General features: G+C 46.6%; 2 protein-coding genes across 5 annotated transcripts; both read left to right on the top strand.

The window, feature by feature from the left end:
- The first annotated feature begins 212 nt into the window (after window positions 1-212).
- On the top strand, window positions 213-11,363 carry LOC138800499 (uncharacterized). Of its 3 annotated transcripts, none has more exons than XM_069982217.1 (3): window positions 213-418; window positions 7,140-7,490; window positions 11,075-11,363. In XM_069982217.1, exons 2-3 carry the CDS (start codon window positions 7,148-7,150, stop codon window positions 11,296-11,298), a joined length of 567 nt encoding a protein of 188 aa, XP_069838318.1. In that variant the 5' UTR covers window positions 213-418; window positions 7,140-7,147; the 3' UTR covers window positions 11,299-11,363. The 3 variants fall into 3 exon arrangements, with proteins under 3 accessions (XP_069838318.1, XP_069838319.1, XP_069838317.1); XM_069982218.1 differs by lacking the exon at window positions 213-418 and adding an exon at window positions 3,735-3,785; XM_069982216.1 differs by lacking the exon at window positions 213-418 and adding an exon at window positions 3,831-3,985.
- Window positions 11,364-14,536: 3,173 nt separating this feature from the next.
- LOC138800497 (natural cytotoxicity triggering receptor 3 ligand 1-like) lies at window positions 14,537-23,945 on the top strand. Of its 2 annotated transcripts, none has more exons than XM_069982211.1 (8): window positions 14,537-14,662; window positions 15,049-15,375; window positions 15,907-16,206; window positions 17,905-18,018; window positions 19,345-19,745; window positions 21,584-21,681; window positions 23,112-23,152; window positions 23,656-23,945. In XM_069982211.1, the coding sequence occupies exons 1-8, from the start codon at window positions 14,575-14,577 to the stop codon at window positions 23,712-23,714; spliced, it is 1,428 nt and encodes a 475-aa protein (XP_069838312.1). In that variant the 5' UTR covers window positions 14,537-14,574; the 3' UTR covers window positions 23,715-23,945. The 2 variants fall into 2 exon arrangements, with proteins under 2 accessions (XP_069838312.1, XP_069838313.1); XM_069982212.1 differs by having other exon boundaries at window positions 14,537-14,712.
- The last annotated feature ends 593 nt before the right edge of the window (window positions 23,946-24,538 follow it).

Raw genomic sequence — 24,538 nt, 5'->3', positions numbered from 1 at the left:
CTGTAGTATACTCCAGAGCTGCACTCACTATTCTGCTGGTGGGGTCACTGTATACATTACTCAGCCAGTATTATACTGTTCTTCTGGGGAGGTCCCTGTATACATTACTCAGCCAGTATTATACTCCAGAGCTGCGCTCATTATATACATCCTCGGTATCTGTATTACCTCGTACCTGTGAGGGGGTGACGTCCGGGGGTCCTTATCGGCTTCGGCTTTCTCAGTCTTTGGATCTCTTCCGCCATCTTGCTCCTCAGACGGGTCGGTCAGCGGTTTCTCCGATATTAGTTCCTCATTGCCGACCATCACCACCTCATCCATGATGGCCGCCTCCGGGGGTCTCTCTTGTTTCTGCATCAGACAATATAGTCAGCACTGCCGGGGAACACTAGGCCGAAACTTAAAGGGCAACTTAAAGGTGAGTAGGTGTAATAGCGGCAGCAGTGAGCGGGGAAGGAGGAGGAAGCGAGCACTCATCTGACAGGTTGGTGCTCGCTTCCTCCTCACATTGTGCCGTGTAATATGGCCCTAAGGTTCCTTTTCCACAACCCGACATGAGGAGGCAAATACTGATCAGCGCTTGTTCACACTGACTACACTGTATCCTTTGTGCAGCTGTTTAAATATATCGTTAATCAGCCGCACAGGATAGGGGACAAGTTTTATTTGGAAAACCCCTTTAGGGCTTTTTACACAGGTAGATTACTGATAACAAATGCTCCTAGACACGCCCACCTCCTGAGTGTCCCTTGAAGAGTCAGAGGGGCGGGTCTACATGGCTAAATACTCCACACACTGATTACAGCTAAGACCCGCCCCCCTCTGTCTCAGAAGGGCGGGGCCAAGGTCAGCCCTGGCTGTCTTTGATCGGGACAGTCCCTTTAATTAAAAAAAATTGATAAAATCTGGCAGATTCCATTGCCAGTACGCGCTCGCACGCCTTTCTGCCGGCTCCATAGACACCATTCTATGGGCCGTCTGATTCCGCCGAAAGAATTGACGTGTCAATTCTTTCGCCAGAATGTGGAATCCACCCATGCATAGAATGGTACCTATGGCACGGGCGAAGAAGCGCGCGGCCGTGAACGGGTACGAGCAACGGAATCCGCCGGATATAATCCGCACAAATTCCATAGTCTGAACCCACCCTAAGGCACCATGTGACCTCTTCTACACAATAGTAAGGGCCGTTCACACTACAGAATCGGAGCCAAAATACCATGGAGAACCCCCGCGTGCGGACTCAGCGCCAAATCCTGCCTGCTATCTGTGTGAATGGGAGGGCTCACACACCTCCGCTCTCTGCGCCTCTCCACTCAAAGAATTGACATGTAAATTCTCTGAGTGGAGGCACACAAGCCCTCCCATTCAAACAGATAGCTGGCGGGGGTTCCACATGGAATTTCTGCACCAATTCCATAGTGTGAACAGGCCCTGAAAAGGGAAATGCTGCGATAAGGAGGGTGCGGCTGAGAGGAGGAGAATGTGCAGGTTATCAGGACGCACGGACATCCTAAGGAGCCCCTCACTATGGTGGAAGCACAGAGACCACCGGCCCCAATCACTCACCATCTTCTGTCTTCTCCTTTTCACCATCTTTACCTCCCAGCTACTAAACCTCCCCCTCCCCCAGCCCTGACTCTTATATAAATTACTGATCCCCCTGATCATTGAAGATCGCTGTCTGTGATTGGCTGATCCCAAGTGCAGCAGCCCTGCAGGTGATGTGAGAAGCAGGAGCAGCTGGCGCTGAGCTTCACGTGGGAGACAAAGCAGGAAGTGGAATCTGTGGTCACAAACACGACATCCTGCCGGGAGACTTCCTATTATTCGCTGCACAGATCAACCAGGGGCCCAACCTGTGACCGGGGGCAAAAAAGCAGATGTGGTTCACACTGATTCACCACTGCCGTCTGTAGCCATGGTGTGCGCGGAATGTTTTCTCTGCTCTTTTTACTAGGCCAACCTGTTCAAGTATGTGACTGTGAAGATAATGGGGTGATCTGCCCCCTGTATTATTATAAGGTGTGATGATCTGCCCCCTGTATTATTATAAGGTCTGTGGATCTGCCCACTGTATTATTATAAGGTCTGGGGATCTGCCCCTGTAGTATTATAAGGGCTCAGGGTCTGCCCCCTGTATTATTACAAGGTCTCGGGATCTGCCCCTTGTATTATTACAAGGTCTCGGGATCTGCCCCTGTATTAGTATGAGGTCTCAGGATCTGCCCCTGTATTATTACAAGGTCTCGGGATCTGCCCCTGTATTATTACAAGGTCTCAGGATCTGCCCCTGTATTATTACAAGGTCTCGGGATCTGCCCCTGTATTATTATAAGGTCTGGGGATCTGCCCCTGTAGTATTACAAGGTCTCGGGATCTGCCCCTGTAGTATTATAAGGGCTCAGGGTCTGCCCCCTGTATTATTACAAGGTCTCGGGATCTGCCCCTGTATTATTACAAGGTCTCGGGATCTGCCCCTGTATTAGTATTAGGTCTCAGGATCTGCCCCTGTATTATTATAAGGTCTCGGGATCTGTCCTTGTATTATTATAAGGTCTGGTGATCTGCTCCTGTATTATTATAAAGTCTGGGGATCTGTCCACTGTACTATTACAAGGTCTCAGGATCTGCCCCTGTATTATTACAAGGTCTCTGGATCTGTCCCCTGTACTATTACAAGGTCTCAGGATCTGCCCCTGTATTATTACAAGGTCTCGGGATCTGCCCTCTATATTATTATAAGGTCTCGTAATCTGCCCCCTGTATTATTATAAGGTCTCGGGATCTGCCCTCTGTATTATTTTAAGGTCTCATGATCTGCCCCTGTAGTATTATAAGGTCTCGGGATCTGCCCCTGTATTATTATAAGGTCTCGGGTCTGCCCTCTATATAATTATAAGGTCTGTGGATCTACCCCCTGTATTATTATAAGGTCTCGGGATCTGCCTCTGTAGTATTATAAGGTCTCGGGATCTGCCTCTGTAGTATTATATATTATAAGATCTCGGGATCTGCCACTGTAGTATTATAAGGTATGGGGATCTGCCCCTGTAGTATTATAAGATCTCGGAATCTGCCCCTATAGTATTGTAAGGTCTTGGGATCCGCCTCTGTATTATTATAAGGTCTCGGGGTCTGGCCCTGTAGTACTATAAGGTCTCGGGATCTGCCCCTGTATTATTATAAGGTCTCGGGATCTGCCCCTGTATTATTATAAGGTCTCAGGATCTGCCCCTGTAGTATTATAAGGTCTCGGGATCTGCCCCTGTAGTATTATAAGGTTTGGTGATCTGCCCCTGTAGTATTATAAGGTCTCGGGATCTGCCCCTGTAGTATTATAAGGTCTCGGGATCCGCCCCTGTAGTATTATAAGGTCTCGGGATCTGCCCCTGTAGTATTATAAGGTTTGGTGATCTGCCCCTGTAGTATTATAAGGTCTCGGGATCCGCCCCTGTAGTATTATAAGGTCTCGGGATCCGCCCCTGTAGTATTATAAGGTCTCGGGATCTGCCCCTGTAGTATTATAAGGTCTCGGGATCTGCCCCTGTAGTATTATAAGGTCTCGGGATCTGCCCCTGTAGTATTATAAGGTCTCGGGATCTGCCCCTGTAGTATTATAAGGTCTCGGGATCTGCCCCTGTAGTATTATAAGGTCTCGGGATCTGCCCCTGTAGTATTATAAGGTTTGGTGGAGACGTTTTCTTGTAGTTATTTATAGGGTCAGGAGGAAGCTGCCGCCTGGTTCCCGGTGAGGAGACGGTTTCGGCAGAACTGAGATGAAGGTGTTGTCCTCTGTCTTGTCCTCTGTCTTGTCCTCTGTCTTGTCCTCTGTCTTGTCCTCTGTCTTGTCCTCTGTCTTGTCCTCTGTCTTGTCCTCTGTCTTGTCCTCTGTCTTGTCCTCGCTGGGGAACAGGCTGTGAATCCTCCATGATGAGGTGGGCGATCCTGCAGCTGCTGGCGGTGCTCATCCCCGGGTCCGGAGGTAACAGGGTGTGCTGGGGTGTCAGCTGCTGGTCTCTGTTATCAGCCATGTCAGCAGACGAGGGACTCTATCAGTGTCATCCCTTCAGGCTGGAATAGCTTTACCGTATAGACTGGGAGCAACCCCCCCCCCCCCATCTGTGCATTACACATAGAGCTCAGAGGTAGTGGGTGCTGTACCCCAGATACTGCTCGCTGTTATCAGCCAGAGAGGGCTGACTGTAGGTGCATGCAATCTTACTAGCTGTTATCAGAGATATGGGAGTGTTCACACCTTGCAGTAATGTTTCCTAAAATTGTGCAAAAAGGCTCAGGAGAGGTGACTGTAGGATAGGTAAGTACTATCTATTACTCCCTGTTATCAGGAGAGGTGACTGTAGGATAGGTGAGTACTATCTATTACTCCCTGTTATCAGGCTGGGGGGAGGTGACTGTAGGATAGGTGAGTACTATCTATTACTCCCTGTTATCAGCCATGTCAGGCTGGGGAGAAGTGACTGTAGGATAGGTAAGTACTATCTATTACTCCCTGTTATCAGGAGAGGTGACTGTAGGATAGGTGAGTACTATCTATTACTCCCTGTTATCAGGAGAGGTGACTGTAGGATAGGTGAGTACTATCTATTACTCTCTGTTATCAGGAGAGGTGACTGTAGGATAGGTGAGTACTATCTATTACTCCCTGTTATCAGGAGAGGTGACTGTAGGATAGGTGAGTACTATCTATTACTCCCTGTTATCAGGAGAGGTGACTGTAGGATAGGTGAGTACTATCTATTACTCTCTGTTATCAGGAGAGGTGACTGTAGGATAGGTGACTACTATCTATTACTCCCTGTTATCAGGAGAGGTGACTGTAGGATAGGTGACTACTATCTATTACTCCCTGTTATCAGGCTGGGGATAGGTGACTGTAGGATAGGTGAGTACTATCTATTACTCTCTGTTATCAGCCATGTCAGGCTGGGGAGAAGTGACTGTAGGATAGGTAAGTACTATCTATTACTCCCTGTTATCAGGAGAGGTGACTGTAGGATAGGTGAGTACTATCTATTACTCTCTGTTATCAGGAGAGGTGACTGTAGGATAGGTGACTACTATCTATTACTCCCTGTTATCAGGCTGGGGATAGGTGACTGTAGGATAGTTGAGTACTGTAACCTTTCCTGATAACAGAGAGTAATAGATAGTACTCACTTATCCTACAGTCACCTCCCCCCAGCCTGATAACACAGAGTAATAGATAGTACTCACCTATCGTACAGTCACCTCTCCTGATAACAGGGAGTAATAGATAGTACTCACTTATTCTACAATCTATTACTCCCTGTTATCAGGAGAGGTGACTGTGGGATAGGTGAGTACTATCTATTACTCTCTGTTATCAGGCTGGGGGGAGGTGACTGTAGGATAGGTGAGTACTATCTATTACTCTCTGTTATCAGGAGAGGTGACTGTGGGATAGGTGAGTACTATCTATTACTCTCTGTTATCAGACTGGGGAGAAGTGACTGTAGGATAGGTAAGTACTATCTATTACTCCCTGTTATCAGGAGAGGTGACTGTAGGATAGGTGAGTACTATCTGTTACTCCCTGTTATCAGGAGAGGTGACTGTAGGATAGGTGAGTACTATCTGTTACTCTCTGTTATCAGCCATGTCAGGCTGGGGAGATGTGACTGTAGGATAAGGGCATTATACTTCATTCTGATGCGGGGAGCTCTGAATGGGTAGCAGTACTGACACAGCTGTGCGGAATCGCAGAACGTGTGAACACTGCCTTACAAAGCCCGGCCGAGTCACCGGGTCATTCGTGTGGCCCAGGATATAATCCTACTGGTCTGCAGGTTCCTGATTACACGGGAGGATGTGCGGCCGACTAGCGGGGATTAGCAGCACAGAGATCAGCGGAGAGCCGATCATTTACTCCTGTAAGCAATGAGTGCTCCTGCCGGTCGATTATTAGTCCAAGTAATGCTGCGTTTACACGAGGTGATAATTGGCTCGATCGTACGATTAACCATGTCGTAGTAACGTTTTTTTTTCATAACGATCAGCGTTTAGACGGAACGATATATCGTACGGAAAATTCGTTTTGCGATCGCTTAAGCCTATCTTAGGAGAACGACTGTTTACACGGAACGATCTGCAAATTTTTTGCGAACGGCGATTTGAGAACATGTTGTAAGATCAAAATTAACGATTTCTCGTTCATCATTTGATCGTTCACTGCGTTTAAACGTACGATTATCGTTCGAATTCGATCGTTATCACACAAATTCACACGATAATTGTTACGTGTTAAACCATAATGCTACGTTTACACGGAGCGATAATTTGCCCAATCGATCGTTTAACGATTTTGAAGCAACGATTTTAGTTTTTACAATGATCAGCGTTTAGACGAATAAATTGTTAGAAAAATCGTAAGAAAATTTGTAAGAAAAATCGTTATTGCGATCGTTTTTAAGATCGCTTAAGCCCATCTATTACATAGGGTGAATCTTTGAAAGCGATCTGCAAATTTTTAGCGAATGATGAACGTAGATTTGAGAACATGTTGAAAGATCAAAATGAACGATTTTTCACTCATCGCTTAATCGTTTGCTATGTTTACATGGAACGATTATCGCTCAAATGCGATCGTTATTGCGAAAATTTCGAACGATAATCGTTCCGTGTAAACGCAGCATTAGGCTGTGGTCACACCTAGTATTTCTGTCAGTATTTTACTCGTATTACTAGTATTTTGTTCAGTATTTTTTCAACCAAATCCAAGAGTGGGTTGAAAACACGGGAACTTTTTATTTTTAACTTTTTTATTATTACGGTATGTTGACACTGAGTAAAACAGGCAGAATTCCATGGTGGAGCTCCCCGCCGCAGAATCTCGCCTGCCTTAGTGTCACACAGTTTCTCTAGGAGAGGGCTCGCACGCCGCCGCTCTCTGCTCAAAGAATTGACTTGTCAATTCTTTTTAGCGGAGAGTGGCGCAAGCGGAAGTGCACGAGCCCTCTCCTAGAGAAACTGTGTGTCACTGAGGTGGATTTTACCCCAGTATGACCGTCCTGATCATCGCCGATCCCCCGAGTGTATTGATATATACTGCTGCATTGTATTCTGGGTGTTGTAGCTTTCCATTGTGTGGTGTTTAGGTTGTTCCATGCAGCTGGTGGAGCAGTCGGGTCCTCAGATTGTAGAGCGCGGCTCCTCGGTGAAGCTGAACTGCTCCTTGTCCCAGAATATCTACCTGATGAAGCCGTCTCTGACCTGGATAAAGATAGACGAGACCGGGGTGGAGCACAGAATCTATCCGAGTGACGGATCACTAGACACGGCTCGATTCCATGTGGACCCCGAGGCCTTCAAGATGGCAAAGGATGCTGGGATACTGCTGAGAGACCTGAGAGGACAGGACTCGGGGCGATACGTGTGCATAGTCACCATCCTGCAAAACGGAATGGCAGACGAATGTAGAGGAGCCGGCACAGACCTCATTGTACAAGGTAACATAGGGAGTATTATATAGTTATATTCTTATACATAGGGGGCAGTATTATAGTAGTTATATTCCTGTATATAGGAGGCAGTATTATAGTAGTTATATTCCTGTATATAGGAGCAGTATTATAGTAGTTATATTCTTGTGTATAGGAGCAGTATTATAGTAGTTATATTCCTGTATATAGGGGGCAGTATTATAGTAGTTATATTCTTGTATATAGGAGCAGTATTATAGTAGTTATATCCCTGTATATAGGAGCAGTATTATAGTAGTTATATTCTTGTGTATAGGAGCAGTATTATAGTAGTTATATTCTTGTATATAGGAGCAGTATTATAGTAGTTATATTCTTGTATATAGGGGGCAGTATTGTAGTAGTTATATTCCTGTATATAGGAGCAGTATAATAGTAGTTATATTCTTGTATATAGGAGCAGTATTATAGTAGTTATATTCTTGTATATAGGAGGCAGTATTATAGTAGTTATATTCTTGTATATAGGGGGCAGTATTATAGTAGTTATATTCTTGTGTATAGGAGCAGTATAATAGTAGTTATATTCTTGTATATAGGAGCAGTATTATAGTAGTTATAGCAAATGGAAAAAACAGATCCGGGCACTCACCGGCAACGTAGGATTCCTTTATTCAGGCACTATGTTCAGCGGGGAAGGGAGGACAGGTGGAGGTGCGGGCGCACGCTACCCCAGGACAGCTGTTTCCCGGCTGATTGCCGCTTCCTCAAGCTAGGGTATACCCTAGCTTGAGGAAGCGGCAATCAGCCGGGAAACAGCTGTCCTGGGGTAGCGTACGCCCGCACTTTCACCTGTCCTCCCTTCCCTTATGTATACTGTGCCTGAATAAAGATTCCTGAAGATCGGTGAGTGCCCGGACCTCTGTCTTCACTGTTTACATTGCACATTCTTCTGTTGTACGGAGCACCCCGTTGGAATTTATGTGTCACTGCATATCCTCCTGCTATCACAGCGTCAGTGGTGCCGACCGCATTCTGCTTTAGAGATTATAGTAGTTATATTCTTGTATATAGGAGCAGTATTATAGTAGTTATATTCCTGTACATAGGAGCAGTATTATAGTAGTTATATCCCTGTATATAGGGGCAGTATTATAGTAGTTATATTCTTGTATATAGGAGCAGTATTATAGTAGTTATATTCTTGTATATAGGAGCAGTATTATAGAAGTTATATTCCTGTATATAGGAGCAGTATTATAGTAGTTATATTCCTGTATATAGGGGCAGTATTATAGAAGTTATATTCCTGTATATAGGGGCAGTATTATAGTAGTTATATTCCTGTATATAGGGGGCAGTATTATAGTAGTTATATTCCTGTATATAGGAGCAGTATTATAGTAATTATATTCCTGTATATAGAAGCAGTATTATAGTAGTTATGGTGTATAAAATACAAAATAAGTCCAAGCACTCACCGGATGAAGTGATCTCTTTGTGTGTTTATTCAGACATCACAGGGAGGGAGCGTGTAGCAGACAACTGTTTCGCGCCTCAGCGCTTTGTCAAGTCTACTGCCCTTGTCTCTGTTCGAGCACCACGGCTACTCACCAGTGCAGTTTATTAGCCCTTTATCCGACTCCAGCGCACAGCTACTGATTGAGCAGTGTTCAGACAGTGCCGACACCTGTATCTTCCTGAAGCATTATAGTAGTTATATTCCTGTATATAGGAGCAGTATTATAGTACCTATGGCTGATACTAATGCCTCTCGGCTAAATTTAAAAACCAACGCCAGGATATTGGTATATAATTTGATCAAACCATATTGCCTCATGTACCACATGCAGGTCCCCTGGTTCACATGAGTCCCTGTGCTAAACCAACACCATTCTCCATTTTCCATCAGAGTGTTATCTCCTATATTGTGTATGAGGAATAACTATTGCAGATGGGAAGAATCTTATAAGCAGCATTTCCCTTGGCATCTTCTATTATTATGCAACAACCCACAGAAGATACATGCATTACATTAGAATAACTAACAGCATGTACACGTCAGGGATATTTCTGAAGGTCACACAAAGTATTACAGGGTCGGAGTTATGGGTTCTTTCCTGGGCAGCTGGTTATAACCAGGGCGTCCGCAGAACATGGCCTAGTGAGGTGGAAGAACAAAACTACTGGTATCCCATGTGTCAGAACAGTACAGCACATGAGGCACAAGGAAAAGTTAAAGTGTAGCTGTCATTTAATTAGTTTTTTTTTCCAGAAATCAATAGTAAAAGCAAATTTAAAGTGTCACTGTTGTGAAATTTTCTTTTGCAGAAATCAATAGTCCAGGCGATTTTAAGAAACTTTGTAATTGGGTTTATTAGCCGAATGCATTTTTATCATGAAAAAGCAGTTTGAATCCCCCCCCCGTCTTCATTGTTCTCCTATAGAGAGAGCTAAATAAAAGACCAAAACAGGACAGCAAAGAGTTAATCTACAAATCCATCACCCTCTATCTCCTGTGACAGTCACCACTGACCTCTCTGAGCTCTGATTACAGCTGTCACCCAGCTCCGTGCCTGTAATCCTCTGTTATCTGCTTTCTGCTGTGGCTATCTCCCTCCTTCCTCCTCCCCTCTCCCTAGACCAGACAGGGTTGTGTCTGATGCAACAAGTCACAATTTCCTGTTTTTTTTTTTATAGTGGATGGAAAAGAGGAAGGATGGGGGGGATGGGCTGGAAAAAGGCTTTTTAAATGCAGATAATGGCAGATTTGGCTAATAAACCCAATTACAAAGCTTCTTAAAATAGTCTGGACTATTGATTTTTGAAAAAAATAAATAAATAAATGCGACAGTGACTCTTTAAGTTAAGAGACTGTAATAGCTTTTATTAGGCTGAAAAGCCTCTTTCTGTACTCAAAAAGCTGTTTTCCTACCCCCCCCCCCCCCCCAACTCACTTTATTTTTGTTCATTATCAGCCAAAGTCGTCTTTGTTACATAGGAGCAAAGTAAAAACCGAGTCCATTATAACCTATGGAGGAAGGAGGGGCCGAGGGGGATGTGTGAGCAGGAAGAGCATGGAGGCAGCCATGGTGTTTGGAGGCTGTCTGCACAGATAAAACGGTGCATTCATAGGACAGAAAACTCAGTGTTGGTCTGGGATTTTGGTGAGAGACAATTGCAAGATGCTGTGCAGGGCTGTCTTTTCTCCTCTCTGTGCTCATTCATCCCCCTCGACCCCTCCCCTCTCCATAGAGCATAATTGACATAGAAATCTTGCTTCTTTTGAAGTTGGGGGGGGGGGGGGGGGGGTAAAGCCTTATGAGTATAGAAGGAAACTTTTTTGCTTAATAAAACCTATTACAGAGTTTCTTAAAATCGCTCAGACTATTCACGCTTATTGATTTCTGAAAAGCGACATTTAAATGACAGATACACTTTGAGTTTCAGTTTTATATAAAAGTTGCGGTCCCTAAAGAAGACAAAACACAACGGTGCAGGTAACAACATAGCAGCAGCTTTCTGTTGGTTTGCTGGGTATTTCCTCTATTTTCCTGTGTGCCGGGATTTAATGAAGAGGATAATCATTTTAGTTTTTGTTGTGTTTTCAGCCACGATGTGCGACACAGTGATCGCCTGCTTTCCTTTGGGGGTCTTCATCGTCGTCCTGCTGGTTTTGCACGGAATGGTTTACAAGCAGTGGACGGAGTACATGATCCCGGAGCCCCAGGATGGGGCTGAGGATGAGCAGAATCCCAATCCCACAGGTTTCTTACGACTTCATAGACTGTATAGCCGTGCTGTAACTATGCTGCGAGAAAACCAGTATGAATGACGTATCACCAGATACAGAATACTACTGTGACTTTCATATGTTCTGACTTGTAAATAAATATGTATGTGTAGATATAAGTGTGACTACTTCACTTCATTTAAAGTAGTGCTCGGTTATCTCCCTAGTGAAGGAATAGAGCTGCGGAAACCTGCGGCTCCATTTGAAACTAAGGAGTCGGGGCACCGGTTTAAAGGGAACCTGTCACCCCCCGTGCCAGGGTGACAGGCTCCCGACCTCCGTTAGAGTCCCCTATACTTACCTAATCCCGCCGGGTCCCGCTTCTGGAGGTGGTTGGGTGATGAAGATCTCAGCCACTGCAGCCCGGCGCGCGCTGAGAGATGAGTCCAACACCCATAGAGAATGACGGAGCGCTGGACTCTCCTGTCATTCTCTATGAGCGTTGGACTCATCTCTCAGCGCGCGCGCCGGGCTGCAGCGGCTGAGATCTTCATCACCCGACCACCTCCAGAAGCGGGACCCGGCGGGATTAGGTAAGTATAGGGGGCTCTAACGGGGGGTCGGGAGCCTGTCACCCCGGCACAGGGGGTGACAGGTTCCCTTTAAGAGATCTGTGGGAGGCCCAGAGGTCGGACCCCCATTATCTCCTGCGGATAGAGGAGAAGTAAAAGGAACTTGGTAAAGCTAAGCTACTATGAGAGGCAGAGAATACAATAACTAATATTATACTTTCCACTATGTATGAAGATATAACTACTATAATACTGCCTCTATATGCAAGAATACAACTACTATAATACTGTCCCCTATGTAAAAGAATATAACTACTATTACCATTGTCCTGTAACTACTAGGACCAGTTTCCTGCCTCCCTCCAGGTATGCTTAGGGGGCATCTCCCTCTGCTGGCCTGGAGGTAATCTTACAGCATTACACTCAGACTCCCCATCTTAAAGGGAATCTATCAGGCCCATACCAGATACAGAGTTGCAGAAACAGGCAGATACACTTTGTCAGCAGAATCCATGACTTGCCAAGTGGGTTAGATATCCGTAGGGAATTGGACCTTTTAATAAAAGTCTTCTTTTATCGCAGTCACAGCCTCGTACCCTCTGAGCTCAGGGCCTCCCTCCTCTCCTTCGTGGGTTGTTGATTTGCCAGTAGCCATTCCCGCACTCTGACAATCTGTTGGTCACAGGGTTGGCAGTCATGCCGCTGTTTGGTGGACCCTACTGTGACAGACATCTACAAAACTGCTCCCAGGATCGTAATGGCATCCGGTACTCCACACTATGTAAACCTCTTCTGTAGAGCTGCCTGGGCAGGTTTCTGATTCACATTCTCTTTCCAGTACTTGGGTCTTAGTTCCTGCAGTACGGTTATGGCCAAGATTACCGTACATCAGGGGTCACACCGTCCTCCACCACAACCCCCCTTTCTCTTTAAAGGAGAAGTCCGGGCCCTACTAAGTCCATTGACGCTATTTCGCCCTTTAGTCATAGGCGTGGACAGTCTCCGGCTTGTTGACCTTCCTGGTGGCACATCCAGCATCTCCGCTCTGCAGATCTTGATCACCAGCAGACTGTTGGTAGTTCATCTTTGGGGGCCCGTGTAACCCGGGGGCCTCTTTGTCCAGCTCTAGTAGCACATTCGTTCACTTCCTCTATCCTTGTCGTTGGGTCGCTCTCTTTATCAAACCTAGTCTGTACCTGTGGGACCACTGTTACTGTTTCCTCTTCCTTCTCGGGGAAAATGGTCACTCGATGTATTTGATGTAAAGTCAAGGTTAATGCTCAACGTCTATCTTGTATTGATGGCGAATCCCCAGTTTAACATTGGTTAAGGATACAGCCTGCTGGTGGTCTTCCATTTGTAGTGCAGCCATCAGTTCCTGCAGCCCATTTGCCTCCTGTGTCTTGTCTCCTTTATGGATCCAGGAGAAGAACTTTTTTTTTTTTTTTAAGACTTTCAAAAATCACCTCGCCATACACATTCTACAGCCTAAAATGTGTGAAAAAAGTCTTTCCCATCCAACTGGTTTCAGTTCTTTGTTATTTTTCCTTCTGGTAATTTGGCTCTGAGAGAGAATAAAGGGCGCAGCAATGGCACTGTGGTGAGTTGGTGTGGGAGTGCTGCCGCGTGACCACATGACAGTGGATAAAAAGGATGACGCTACTCTTGAGAGTGAAGACCGGAGAAGAAAGACTTGGAGGCACGGAGCGGCCTGAACTAGGAGGGCGGTGTTTGTCGAACTGTGTGCTGCTCTATAGCACTAAAGGTACCGAACAGGACGTCTGTGATTTGTAGAGATCTGCTTAGACCATCATCTACAAGAGGAGTCTATGATCTGTATGATTGTACTGTGCGGATTCCCAGTAGTGCACACGTAGTGCATCCTCCTTTCCTTGACATCTCTAGCACATACCTCCCAACCATCCCGGATTCAGACCCGGAACATCACCCTGTATCCTGCAATACCCCCCTCCGCTGCTGCTGCCCTGTGTTAGTCAACGTCGCTGCAGTCCATGCCCGATGCTGCAGCAACATTAATTATTGTTCTCTGGAAGCCACAAGCACAGAGAAGCTGTGCCTGTGTCGTTGTGGTTGGTCACAGCTGTTAGTGATAATTTGGGCCTGCTCTGGTGCTGACAGTTAACTCTATAAATGTTGCGGTCAGCACAAACACAGCATCTATAGGGCAACTGAGAGAGAATTCTCCCCGATTGTAACCATGGACACCGGAGGCCAGAAGAGGGGCAACCAAAGGAGAGCACTGCCCTATGATTGTGAGAGAAGTGTTTGGGTGTGGTTAGGGGGCATCTTTGGGAGTGGTTTGTGGCGTGTCTGTCCTTCTTTGCCCTCCGCTAAAGTTGGTATGTATGCTCTAGCCACACATTATATACTCCTCTCTGCTATGCCATGACATAGTGCTGGTTAAAGTGCACTGAACTGCTCTGATGATATATACAATACACTACTATAGATGCATTGTGGGGCTTACTGATGCTCTGGTGCTATATGAGCTGAAATGAAATAATAGGTCTTCTTCCACATTGGCTCTTCTTACATATTCATGAAAAAAACATATGAATGCTGGGAGTTCCTTGATACTCCTATCTGTGTCCATTCATTTCCTATAGGAGAATTACTGTAAGGTACTTTTCATGGGTGTTTCTAGAACAGTCCAGCACATTCCGTCTATCATTATGTCATTTGCATAAGAAAGTCCCATGAGACTGGTTTATTAACCAGTTGCCAATACATTGCCATTTTTTAAGGATACTGGACAAGGATCGATCTAGAGAATGTTGGGATAAGGATGTGGGATACATTTACGCTTCCTAACATGAAATTCAACAGTTGTATTTGCCTGGCGCTGCTTATATGGTTCATCGACCGGACCACAGGTGAGTGGACACTGTGCACAGGGAGAGATCCTGAACCACGACTGCAGAAGGTCAGTTCTAGCTTTTTTTCTACTATAACAGCATTGTTGTTTAACCCATTGCAGTCCCCTTTGGATCCTCTGTACTCAAGGCATTCTGGGAACTGTTTTTAACAGCACTTTAGATACACAGGATACAGGTCATCAATCCACAATGCTCGTATGCATGGCCCATGGCTATTATAATTCTCTTCTATGTTATCAGCCCCATTGTTTACCCCATTGCGGTACCCTAAATCTAGGAATATCGGGAGCCTGAAAGATGGGTGGATGGGAGGTTATAAGTATATTAGCCGCAAAATATCTGCATATTCATGCCATGACACAGGTTTTGATCTCCAATTGTAGGAACATTTGACTTATCCGGTCCCAGTACTCACCTGGCTCTAATAGGATCTGATGTCGTCCTCGGATGCACCTTTACGGTGAGCCGGGTACCTCTGGACGCAAAATTTCTGGCCATAAAATGGTTGTTCATGGACAAGCAAGTTCTAATTTATGACAATACACTGAATGTGTCCCGTCCGGGGCTGTCCATAGACCTTCAGGCCGCTCTTATGGGGGATGCATCTCTGATTATACCGAAAGTGAAGGTTTCAGACCAGGGAGTATATAAGTGTGTGGTCATATACAGCCCTGACTCCAAGACAAAGGAGATTGCGCTAGAAATTCAAGGTAAGAAGCTGTCTTTTACATTTCCTTAAACAGTAATTGAGTACGAGCCGGATTTGACAGAAAACTGGGTGACAACCCTTGTGAGAATTAAATTGCTGGAGAATTGGTTGTCACTAAGCTTTCTCAAAACATTGTAAAATAAATGAATGAATGGGTTTTGACAACTTACAAGAGAGAATAAGTTCAGGACTTTTTTTTGTGGTGGACTGTTCTTAAAGGGTTATCCAGGGACAGAAAAAGGGACATCAAAAGAGTAATAAATCTGCCTGACTTGTTCTAAAGCCAAGATGCTCACCACTTCCTGGTGACATCTCGAGATTGGCTCTCATTGGCTGCGGTCAGTGACTGTGTGGGTGTCACAGGAAGTGGTGGGCACCATCAGAATTGGACAGGTGAGTATTCTTTTTCTGCATCTTAAGGCATCCCGACCCCTTTATGGTTTTCATTCCCTGGACAACCCCTTTAAGGCTTCAGAATCTCGAGGGATAAGTTTATGAATCTGAAACTTCTGATTTTCTTCTCTCATTTTAGCTCCTCCTATAGTGAAAGTCATAACCAAACCTGTGATAAAGGATGAAGAGAATATGTTGCATTGCTCCATCACCAGATTCTACCCCTCCGACATCACCATCACATGGCTCCGAGGGTCTGAGGTCATAGACACGTATGTAACATACACGCCTCAGAGACAGGAGGATGGCACCTACAGTGTGAACAGCACAGCGGTCATCATTCCCACTGATGACAACTGGAAGGAGACGTATACCTGTAGGGTCACTCACCACTCCCTGCCGTATCCTCTCCAGGAAACCTTCAATCTGAAACTTCAAGGTGACTAAAAAGGAAATCTGATAGGGTTGTATTCGGGAAGCCAGTCTAGTAATAAGCTAGGAGTTAGTCAGGCCTGGACTTAGGTGGGATGGCTGCTTGTAAGAGGATGGGCTCATGTTAAACCTAAACATACACAAAGCAATACGTGACTTATGACGGTATGAGTCCTATGTTCTGATGAGTGATGAGTGTTCTACATAGGGAGAGAGGACCCTGCCCGCGGGGCTTACATAGGGAGAGAGGACCCTGCCCGCCAGGGCTTACATAGGGAGAGAGGACCCTTCCCGCCAGGGCTTACATAGGGAGAGAGGATCCTGCCCACGAGGGCTTACATAGGGAGAGAGGACCCTGCCCCCGAGGGCTTACATAGGGCGAGAGGAGCCTGCCCACGAGGGCTTACATAGGGAGAGAGGACCCTGCCCCCCAGGGCTTACATAGGGAGACAGGACCCTGCCCGCCAGGGCTTACATAGGGAGAGAGGATCCTGCCCACGAGGGCTTACATAGGGAGACAGGACCCTGCCCCCCAGGGCTTACATAGGGAGACAGGACCCTGCCCGCGAGGGCTTACATAGGGAGAGAGGACCCTGCCCCCGAGGGCTTACATAGGGAGAGAGGAGCCTGCCCCCGAGGGCTTATATAGGGAGAGAGGACCCTGCCCGCGGGGCTTACATAGGGAGAGAGGATCCTGCCCACGAGGGCTTACATAGGGAGAGAGGACCCTGCCCCCGAGGGCTTACATAGGGAGAGAGGACCCTGCCCCCCAGGGCTTACATAAGGAGAGAGGACCCTGCCCCCGAGGGGTTACATAGGGATAGAGGACCCTGCCTGCGAGGGGTTACATAGAGAGAGAGGACCATGGCTGCGAGGGCTTCCATAGGGAGAGAGGACCCTGCCCATGAGGGCTTCCATAGGGAGAGAGGACCCTGACCCCGAGAGCTTACATAGGGAGAGAGGACCCTGCCCGCGAGGGCTTACATAGGGAGAGAGGACCCTGCCCGCGAGGGCTTACATAGGGAGAGAGGACCCTGCCCCCGAGGGGTTACATAGGGAGAGAGGACCCTGCCCCCGAGGGATTACATAGGGAGAGAGGACCCTGCCCCCGAGGGCTTACATAGGGAGAGAGGACCCTGTTATAGCACAATCCATAGTGATGTGAAGAGGTTTAGGGTTTATTGGTTTTATACCTGCGTTCCTTACATATATTCACAATAAAGACTAGAGATGAGCGAATCTACAGTAGGAATGAAGCAAATCGCATTCTCATCATCAGTCTATGGGCTTTGAAGTCTGCTCCACTTTGTGCCGCTCCTCCCCGGGTGCTGGGAAAAGATGGATCCAGTCCTGGGAAACTTGTCCCAGTTGCCTCTGGAGAATAGTGGATGTAACCCAAAAAGTATGCAGTACCACATTTGGCCGTTAGATGGCGATAACACAATGCGCGTGCCGTACGTGTTTGCAGGTTCTTGCACTGGAGATGTAAGACATAATGTAGGCATCAGGGGGAGCACAGAGAGGTCTGCACTTTCTGTAACTGGTCCCATTGAACACTAATGCTGACACAGCTGCACTATGGGAGAGAGCTGATACACTGCGACGACTTCTGCATTTGTGGCAATGGACAGGATCAGGCTTGTTTTCTGTATATGACACAATGTTACCATTTTACCTCAAGAGCTGACACTCATTCTGTTCTCAGATTCTCTACAATGGTCGTATGCCTCCTTCATAAGTCTGTCCACTACTATCCCAATCATCCTCATGCTGCTACTGCTGTCCGTGCTGGTTCTGTCCTGGATCTGCAGTAACACAGGTGAGAAAATCCTGTGCGATACCATCTGCTGACCTGATATATCTAATCCCATCATGTGTGATACCATCTGATGACCTTATGTATCTAATCCCATCATGTGTGATACCATCTGCTGACCTTATTTATCTAATCCTGTGGTATCCCACCACAGGTGTTCCTTGTATTACACCTGTCGCAAAAGCCCTCCACTCAAAAGTAAGGTGGTGATGAAGGTATTTTTTTGTTTTACCACCAGATGTCAGTATTTCATATGAGAACCTGTATATATGCACAGCTGTAGTGAACACAGGGTTACTGTTTTTGTATTATGTGATCTTGTGGTCCAATGGAGATACTCCTTCCTCTTCTACCTATCTCTATGCTTCTTTCTCTGCACACTTTCTTCACCACTCACAGGGGCTCTTACATACCCTTGTAGGAAGTAGTCATTTGGTGGGAAGAAAAGTAGCGTCAGTTTCCTTCTGCTTCTCTGGGGAGGAGGACACACACCGAGGAGGCATCCCTGCTGAAGTTAGCCAGGGCTTGGCTCTGCCAGGACCCCTGTCCGGGACAGTCCAGCCAGTGTGGTCTAGAGTGTAAGTGGAGTAAGGACACACATGTATGGAGCAACCAGAGACTCTTAGTTCTTAAAGTCGAACTATCTACCCCATGCAGTGTTAGACTCCAAAAGGAGGATAAGTCTGGGATTATCCCAGCCCACAACGTGAACCTCTCTCGGTGCAGGGCGGTATCCCAGCTACAGAGGAACTGACCAGATAGAGCAAAGGTACCGTAACGAAGGTCTACAAACTCTATCTCGCGCGGATAACTTCGTACACTTAGCTACTCCAAGGTAACCAGGACTGGGGCTTTTGTCACCCTGGTAGGACGGGTATCCTGACACTGCAGGGCAGTCTGTATCCTAAAAGACTGTTCAGTAAAGTCATTATATTTATTCTACTGGGATTCAGTCATTATTGCACCAGCACCTATACACATCAGCTATAGACCTTTGGTCACTCTTCCCTTTCTGTGGGTGGCGGTACTGACAGTCCGGGTGGGTTATCTCCCCACTCTGGACCATTGTGACAGGAGCCCAAGGGACCATCACATCCGGCAGGTCACCGACCATTGGGGAACCGCTTAAACCGGCCATTTTCAAAGCAGGTACCAAGACCACACCTGTGTGCTGAACTAGCACTGGTGTCACGACAACCACCACCACTGGCCGAGTACAATAGTAGCGGTCTGCCTAGAGGGCAACACCACAATCCCATCATGTGTGCTACAGTCGGCTTAGTTGTTGATGTGTTTTTGTCTTGTCTTTCTTTGTCATTGTTTGCACAGGACTGCGGCACACAGAGGATGATGGGTCCAGTCCTCCACAGGACAGGCGGTCACCATGTGCTCGGATGTTTAGAAGATCTACAAGACGGAAAACATCACAGTCTGAAGAGCCAGGACCAGTGCCATCATCCTCAACATCATTTCTATCTATACCATCACCCTCAGGACCAGTGCCACCCATACCATCACCCTCAGGACCAGTGCCACCCATACCATCACCCTCAGGACCAGTGCCATCACCATTGATACCATTAATTATACTTTCAAGACCTTTAATAGATTCTTTATTGCAAGAAGAAGTCCCATTGGTGAGAGATATGAAGGAACAAGTTGTTGTGCAGACTGGCTGTCATCCACTGAAAACCAACACCAACCCCCCTGTGTCATTGTTCCTGCCCCCCGTAAGTGTCATTGTTCCTGCCCCCTGTGTAGGTGTCATTGTTTCTGCCCCCCCATAAGTGTCATTGTTCCTGCCCCCCCATAAGTGTCATTGTTCCCGCCCCCCCGTGTGATTGTTCCTGCCCCCTCACCAGTGTCATTTTTCCCACCCCCCTATGTATCTTTTAACTTGATAAAGAGGTACTACACCTCGAAACGCGTTGTTTCTGAGACAATAAATAATCTCTTCAATATACCTGTTTGAACTAAGTACCGTTCAGCGCCGAACAAGGTTCTTCTACTCTAGCCCGGCATAACTCTGAGGCTGTGACACATCTCCACCCCCCCTGTGTCATTGTTCCCGCCCCCCCATGTCATTGTTCCCGCCCCCTGTAAGTAGCTCTCTTCCTGCCCCCATGTCATTGTCCCCGCCCCCTGTGTCATTGTTCCTGCCCCCCGTGTCATTGTTCCTGCCCCCCTGTAAGTGTCCCCCCTGTCCCGAAAATGTCATTGATTCCACCCCCCCGTAACTGTCATTGTTGCCCCCCCACCCCCCTTGTAGGTGTCATTGTTCCCGCCCCCGTAAGTGTCATTGTTCCCGCCCCCCTGTAAGTGTCATTGTACCTACCCCATAAATGTAATTGATTCCGCCCCCCCGTAAGTGTCATTGTCCCCCCGTAAGTGTCATTGTTCCCGCCCCCCGTAAGTGTCATTGTTCCCACCCTGTAAGTGTCATTGTTCCCGCCCCCCCATAAGTGTCATTGTTTCCGCCCCCCCATAAGTGTCATTGTTCCCGCCCCCCATGTGATTGTTCTTGCCCCCTCACCAGTGTCATTTTTCCCACCCCCCTATGTATCTTTTAACTTGATAAAGAGGTACTACACCTCGAAACGCGTTGTTTCTGAGACAATAAATAATCTCTTCAATATACCTGTTTGAACTAAGTACCGTTCAGCGCCGAACAAGGTTCTTCTACTCTAGCCCGGCATAACTCTGAGGCTGTGACACATCTCCACCCCACTGTGTCATTGTTCCCGCCCCCCCATGTCATTGTTCCCGCCCCCTGTAAGTAGCTCTCTTCCTGCCCCCCATGTCATTGTTCCCCCCCCTGTAAATGTCATTGTTCCCGCCCCCCATGTCATTGTCCCTGCCCCCTGTAAATGTCATTGTGCCTGCCCCCCATGTCATTGTCCCCGCCCCCTGTCATTGTTCCTGCCCCCCGTGTCATTGTTCCTGCCCCCCTGTAAGTGTCCCCCCTGCCCCCCTGTCCCGAAAATGTCATTGATTCCACCCCCCCGTAACTGTCATTGTTGCCCCCCCACCCCCCTTGTAGGTGTCATTGTTCCCGCCCCCCTGTAAGTGTCATTGTTCCCGCCCCCCTGTAAGTGTCATTGTTCCTACCCCATAAATGTAATTGATTCCGCCCGCCCCGTAAGTGTCATTGTCCCCCCGTAAGTGTCATTGTCCCCCCGTAAGTGTCATTGTTCCCGCCCCCCGTAAGTGTCATTGTCCCCCTGTAAGTGTCATTGTTCCCGCCCCCCGTAAGTGTCATTGTTCCCGCCCTGTAAGTGTCATTGTTTCCGCCCCCCCATAAGTATCATTGTTCCCGCCCCCCCATAAGTGTCATTGTTCCTGTCTCCCCTGTAAGTGTCATTGTTCCCGCCCCCCCATAAGTGTCATTGTTCCTGTCTCCCCTGTAAGTGTCATTGTTCCTACCCCATAAACGTAATTGATCCCGCCCCCCCCTAACTGTCATTGTTTCTGCCCCCACCCCCCTCGTAAGTGTCATTGTTCCTGCCACCCCTACTTGTAGACTATTCCGGGGCAGGATATCCTAATGATGCCTTGTACCATTTTCTAGGACGCTACTGGTCTGATGGGGATTATGAGAAGACTGGCTACTAGTGTTAGGAGCCTGTTTAATCCAGACCTCCAGGCCCGCGAAGAGATACAACCCAGGTAGACAAGACTACAGATGCCATTTTTGATCCATGCATTTATTTATTTATTTTTTGCTCGGTCCATCAGTTATACACACACTGATAATAGGGAACCTATTAAAGGGGTTGTCCAGCGGAAAAAAAAATTCCTTTCAAATCAAGTGGTGTCAGAAAGTTATATAGATTTGTAATTTACTTTTATTTAAAAATCTCAGGTCTTCCCATACTTATAGCTACTGTATGTCCTGCAGGAGAGGTTTTCCATGGGGATTTGCTGCTGCTCTGGACAGTTCCTGTCTCGGCCAGAGATGTCAGCAGAGAGCGGTGTGTCTGAATGTAAATAAACAACATTTCCTGCAGGATATACAACAGTTTACAAGTATGGGAAGACTGGAGATTATTAAATAGAAGCAAATTACAAATCTATATAACTTTCTGAAACCAGTTGATTTGAAAGAAATTTTTTTTCGCTGGATAACCCCTCTAAGCTGTGCAATAGTAATACATATACATACATAAGAAATACTGACACCTAGTGGGGAAACTGCATACTTCATCCACCACTTGTTTAAAGGAGTCCGGCCAAAACTATTTTTAATATGTTATTACTTATGGAAAGTTAGACAAATTTCTAATGTACATTAATTATGGAAATGCACATATACTGCTATTTCCCTTAATTTAGTAGATCATGGAGACTTCAGATTCTCTAAAAAACCGTGACGTCACGAACCGGGGGTGTAATTACAATGGAGTGTCCAGCAGGGGCGCACTATATATAGAAGTAAATGAGTACCATTGACTTCTATATGTAGTGCGCCCCTGCTGGACACTCCATTGGAATTACAATGGATGTGTATGTAAGTGTAATATACAGTATGTTTTTGATTTAATACATTTATGGAATACTTTGGGGAGCAAGTGTCCTTGCTCCCCAAAGTAATCCATAAATGTATTTAACCAGTACGTTTGGAGGGCACCGAGCAGGGAGGGAGAGAGGTGCATCTACTTCCCCCCTCCCTCCCTGCTCGGTGCTGCTGCCGCCACATATACACAGTACTACTCCTCCCATCATCTGCTCATGCACCTCAACTGTGTTCTCTATGGGGAGGGGTAAGCTGCAGCCAGACGGCTCTGGCAGCGGCTTCTCTCTCAGAAATAAAAGGGTTCTGGTTCACGCCCGATCCTGATCCCCACAGATGATGTTGGTGGAGTATGGAGACAGCCCTATACTACAATACTGTACTGGTCAAACAAGCATAAGTGTAAGGTGTATAGGGACACAGAGGATAGTGGGGGTGGGCTACTGCTGCAGTCAGTTGCCTCACAGACAAAACAAGCTTGGGGTTGTGGGTGGATAATAGGGATTGTCTCGTAGTGTACAGGCCTTGTGGATTGATAAGCAGCTATGTCTTCTGTGATTATAACCCTTCTTCTCTTTTATTACAGGCCACCCCTTGCACGTTCTGACAGTGAGCTTTACTCAGGAGGTCAGTGTGAACAAGGCTCTATACAAGCAATACTGTGAATTACATAGGAAGTAGAGACTGGAACAGCAAAGATAACTGTGATTGTACGACCGCACAGAAGATCAAATCATCTCGCCGGGTGAACTCTGACCCTTATACAGGAGCCGATTATCCCAGGAACAATCCTTGTCCATAAGCGGCCTGTGTATAAGGGCTCTTAGAGGGGCTCAGGAGACTGTTAGGGGTGGGGGGGTACAGAAGGTGGGACTCCAGGATGAGTGACAGCTCCTCAGAGATACAAGGAGGTGCGGGCAATTCCTCCTCTATATAGTAATGTATAGACCTGTATTATATGGATTTTCTCCTTTGAACTTTTCTATTTCCCATCTGTCCCATTATCTCATTCTGCTTATAATAGGGGACCTAGGAAATGACAGATTAGGACTGTATGACATGATGTCTCGCTCACTAACCCTAAAATGTGCTGCTGAACTTGAAACTGATGGTTTCTCATCTCTCTGCAGGTACAGGAGCCAGGTCACCAGCTAATGAAGAAAACGTTTTTCTACAATATATGCGCTGATCTGCAAATGATCGTTTTCTGAGTGTTACATCCTGTATTATACCCCAGAGCTGCACTCACTGTTCTGCTGGTGGGGTCACTGTGTACATACATTACATTACTGATCCTGAGTTACATCCTGTATTATACCCCAGAGCTGCACTCACTATTCTGCTGGTGGGGTCACTGTGTACATTTCTGACTTTTTTTCTGGGGGTTTGTTTTCTGGAATCTTTGTGTTAATACAATTAAAGTAATAATAGTAATAAAATTAAAGTTTTTGTTATGTTTTCCAACTAAATAAAAACAAAAAACAAAACTTTGCATTTGCATTTTCTGACCCCGATAACTTTCCTATTTCGGTCTGTGGAGCTGTGTGAGGGCTTGTTAGAGGCTGCCAGTCAGTAATATTCATGGTCCGTTTGCCCCCCCCCCCCAATGATGGAGTCCCGGATACCAATTAGTTGTCTTAGCAGCCATGGTGTAACATGATAACCTACAATCACAGACTTATAGTGTGTTTACACAGGCAGATTTATCTGACAGATTTTTGAAGCCAAAGCCAGGCACAGACCATAAACAGGGAACGGGTCATAAAGGGAAGACTGAGATTTCTCCTCTTTTCAAATCCATTCCTGGTTTTGGCTTCCAAAATCTGTCAGATAAATCTGCCTGTGTAAACGCACCATTATACAGCAGAGGACACAGGACTAAAGTGGGAAATTAGATAATTGATGGGAAGCAGAATGTAAACCCGCCAGGTCTAAGTCCTACCACCGGTTCAGTCCTGGCTCTTCTCTGGGCAGTGTCCTGTTCCTCCTCCCTGGTGGGTCGGCATCCTGCTT

The sequence above is a fragment of the Dendropsophus ebraccatus genome, chromosome 9 (assembly GCF_027789765.1).
Source record: "Dendropsophus ebraccatus isolate aDenEbr1 chromosome 9, aDenEbr1.pat, whole genome shotgun sequence".
Classification (NCBI taxonomy): Eukaryota; Metazoa; Chordata; class Amphibia; order Anura; family Hylidae; genus Dendropsophus; species Dendropsophus ebraccatus.
The sequence above is the reverse complement of the archived record's forward strand: the minus strand, read 5'-3'. Positions and strand labels throughout refer to the sequence as shown.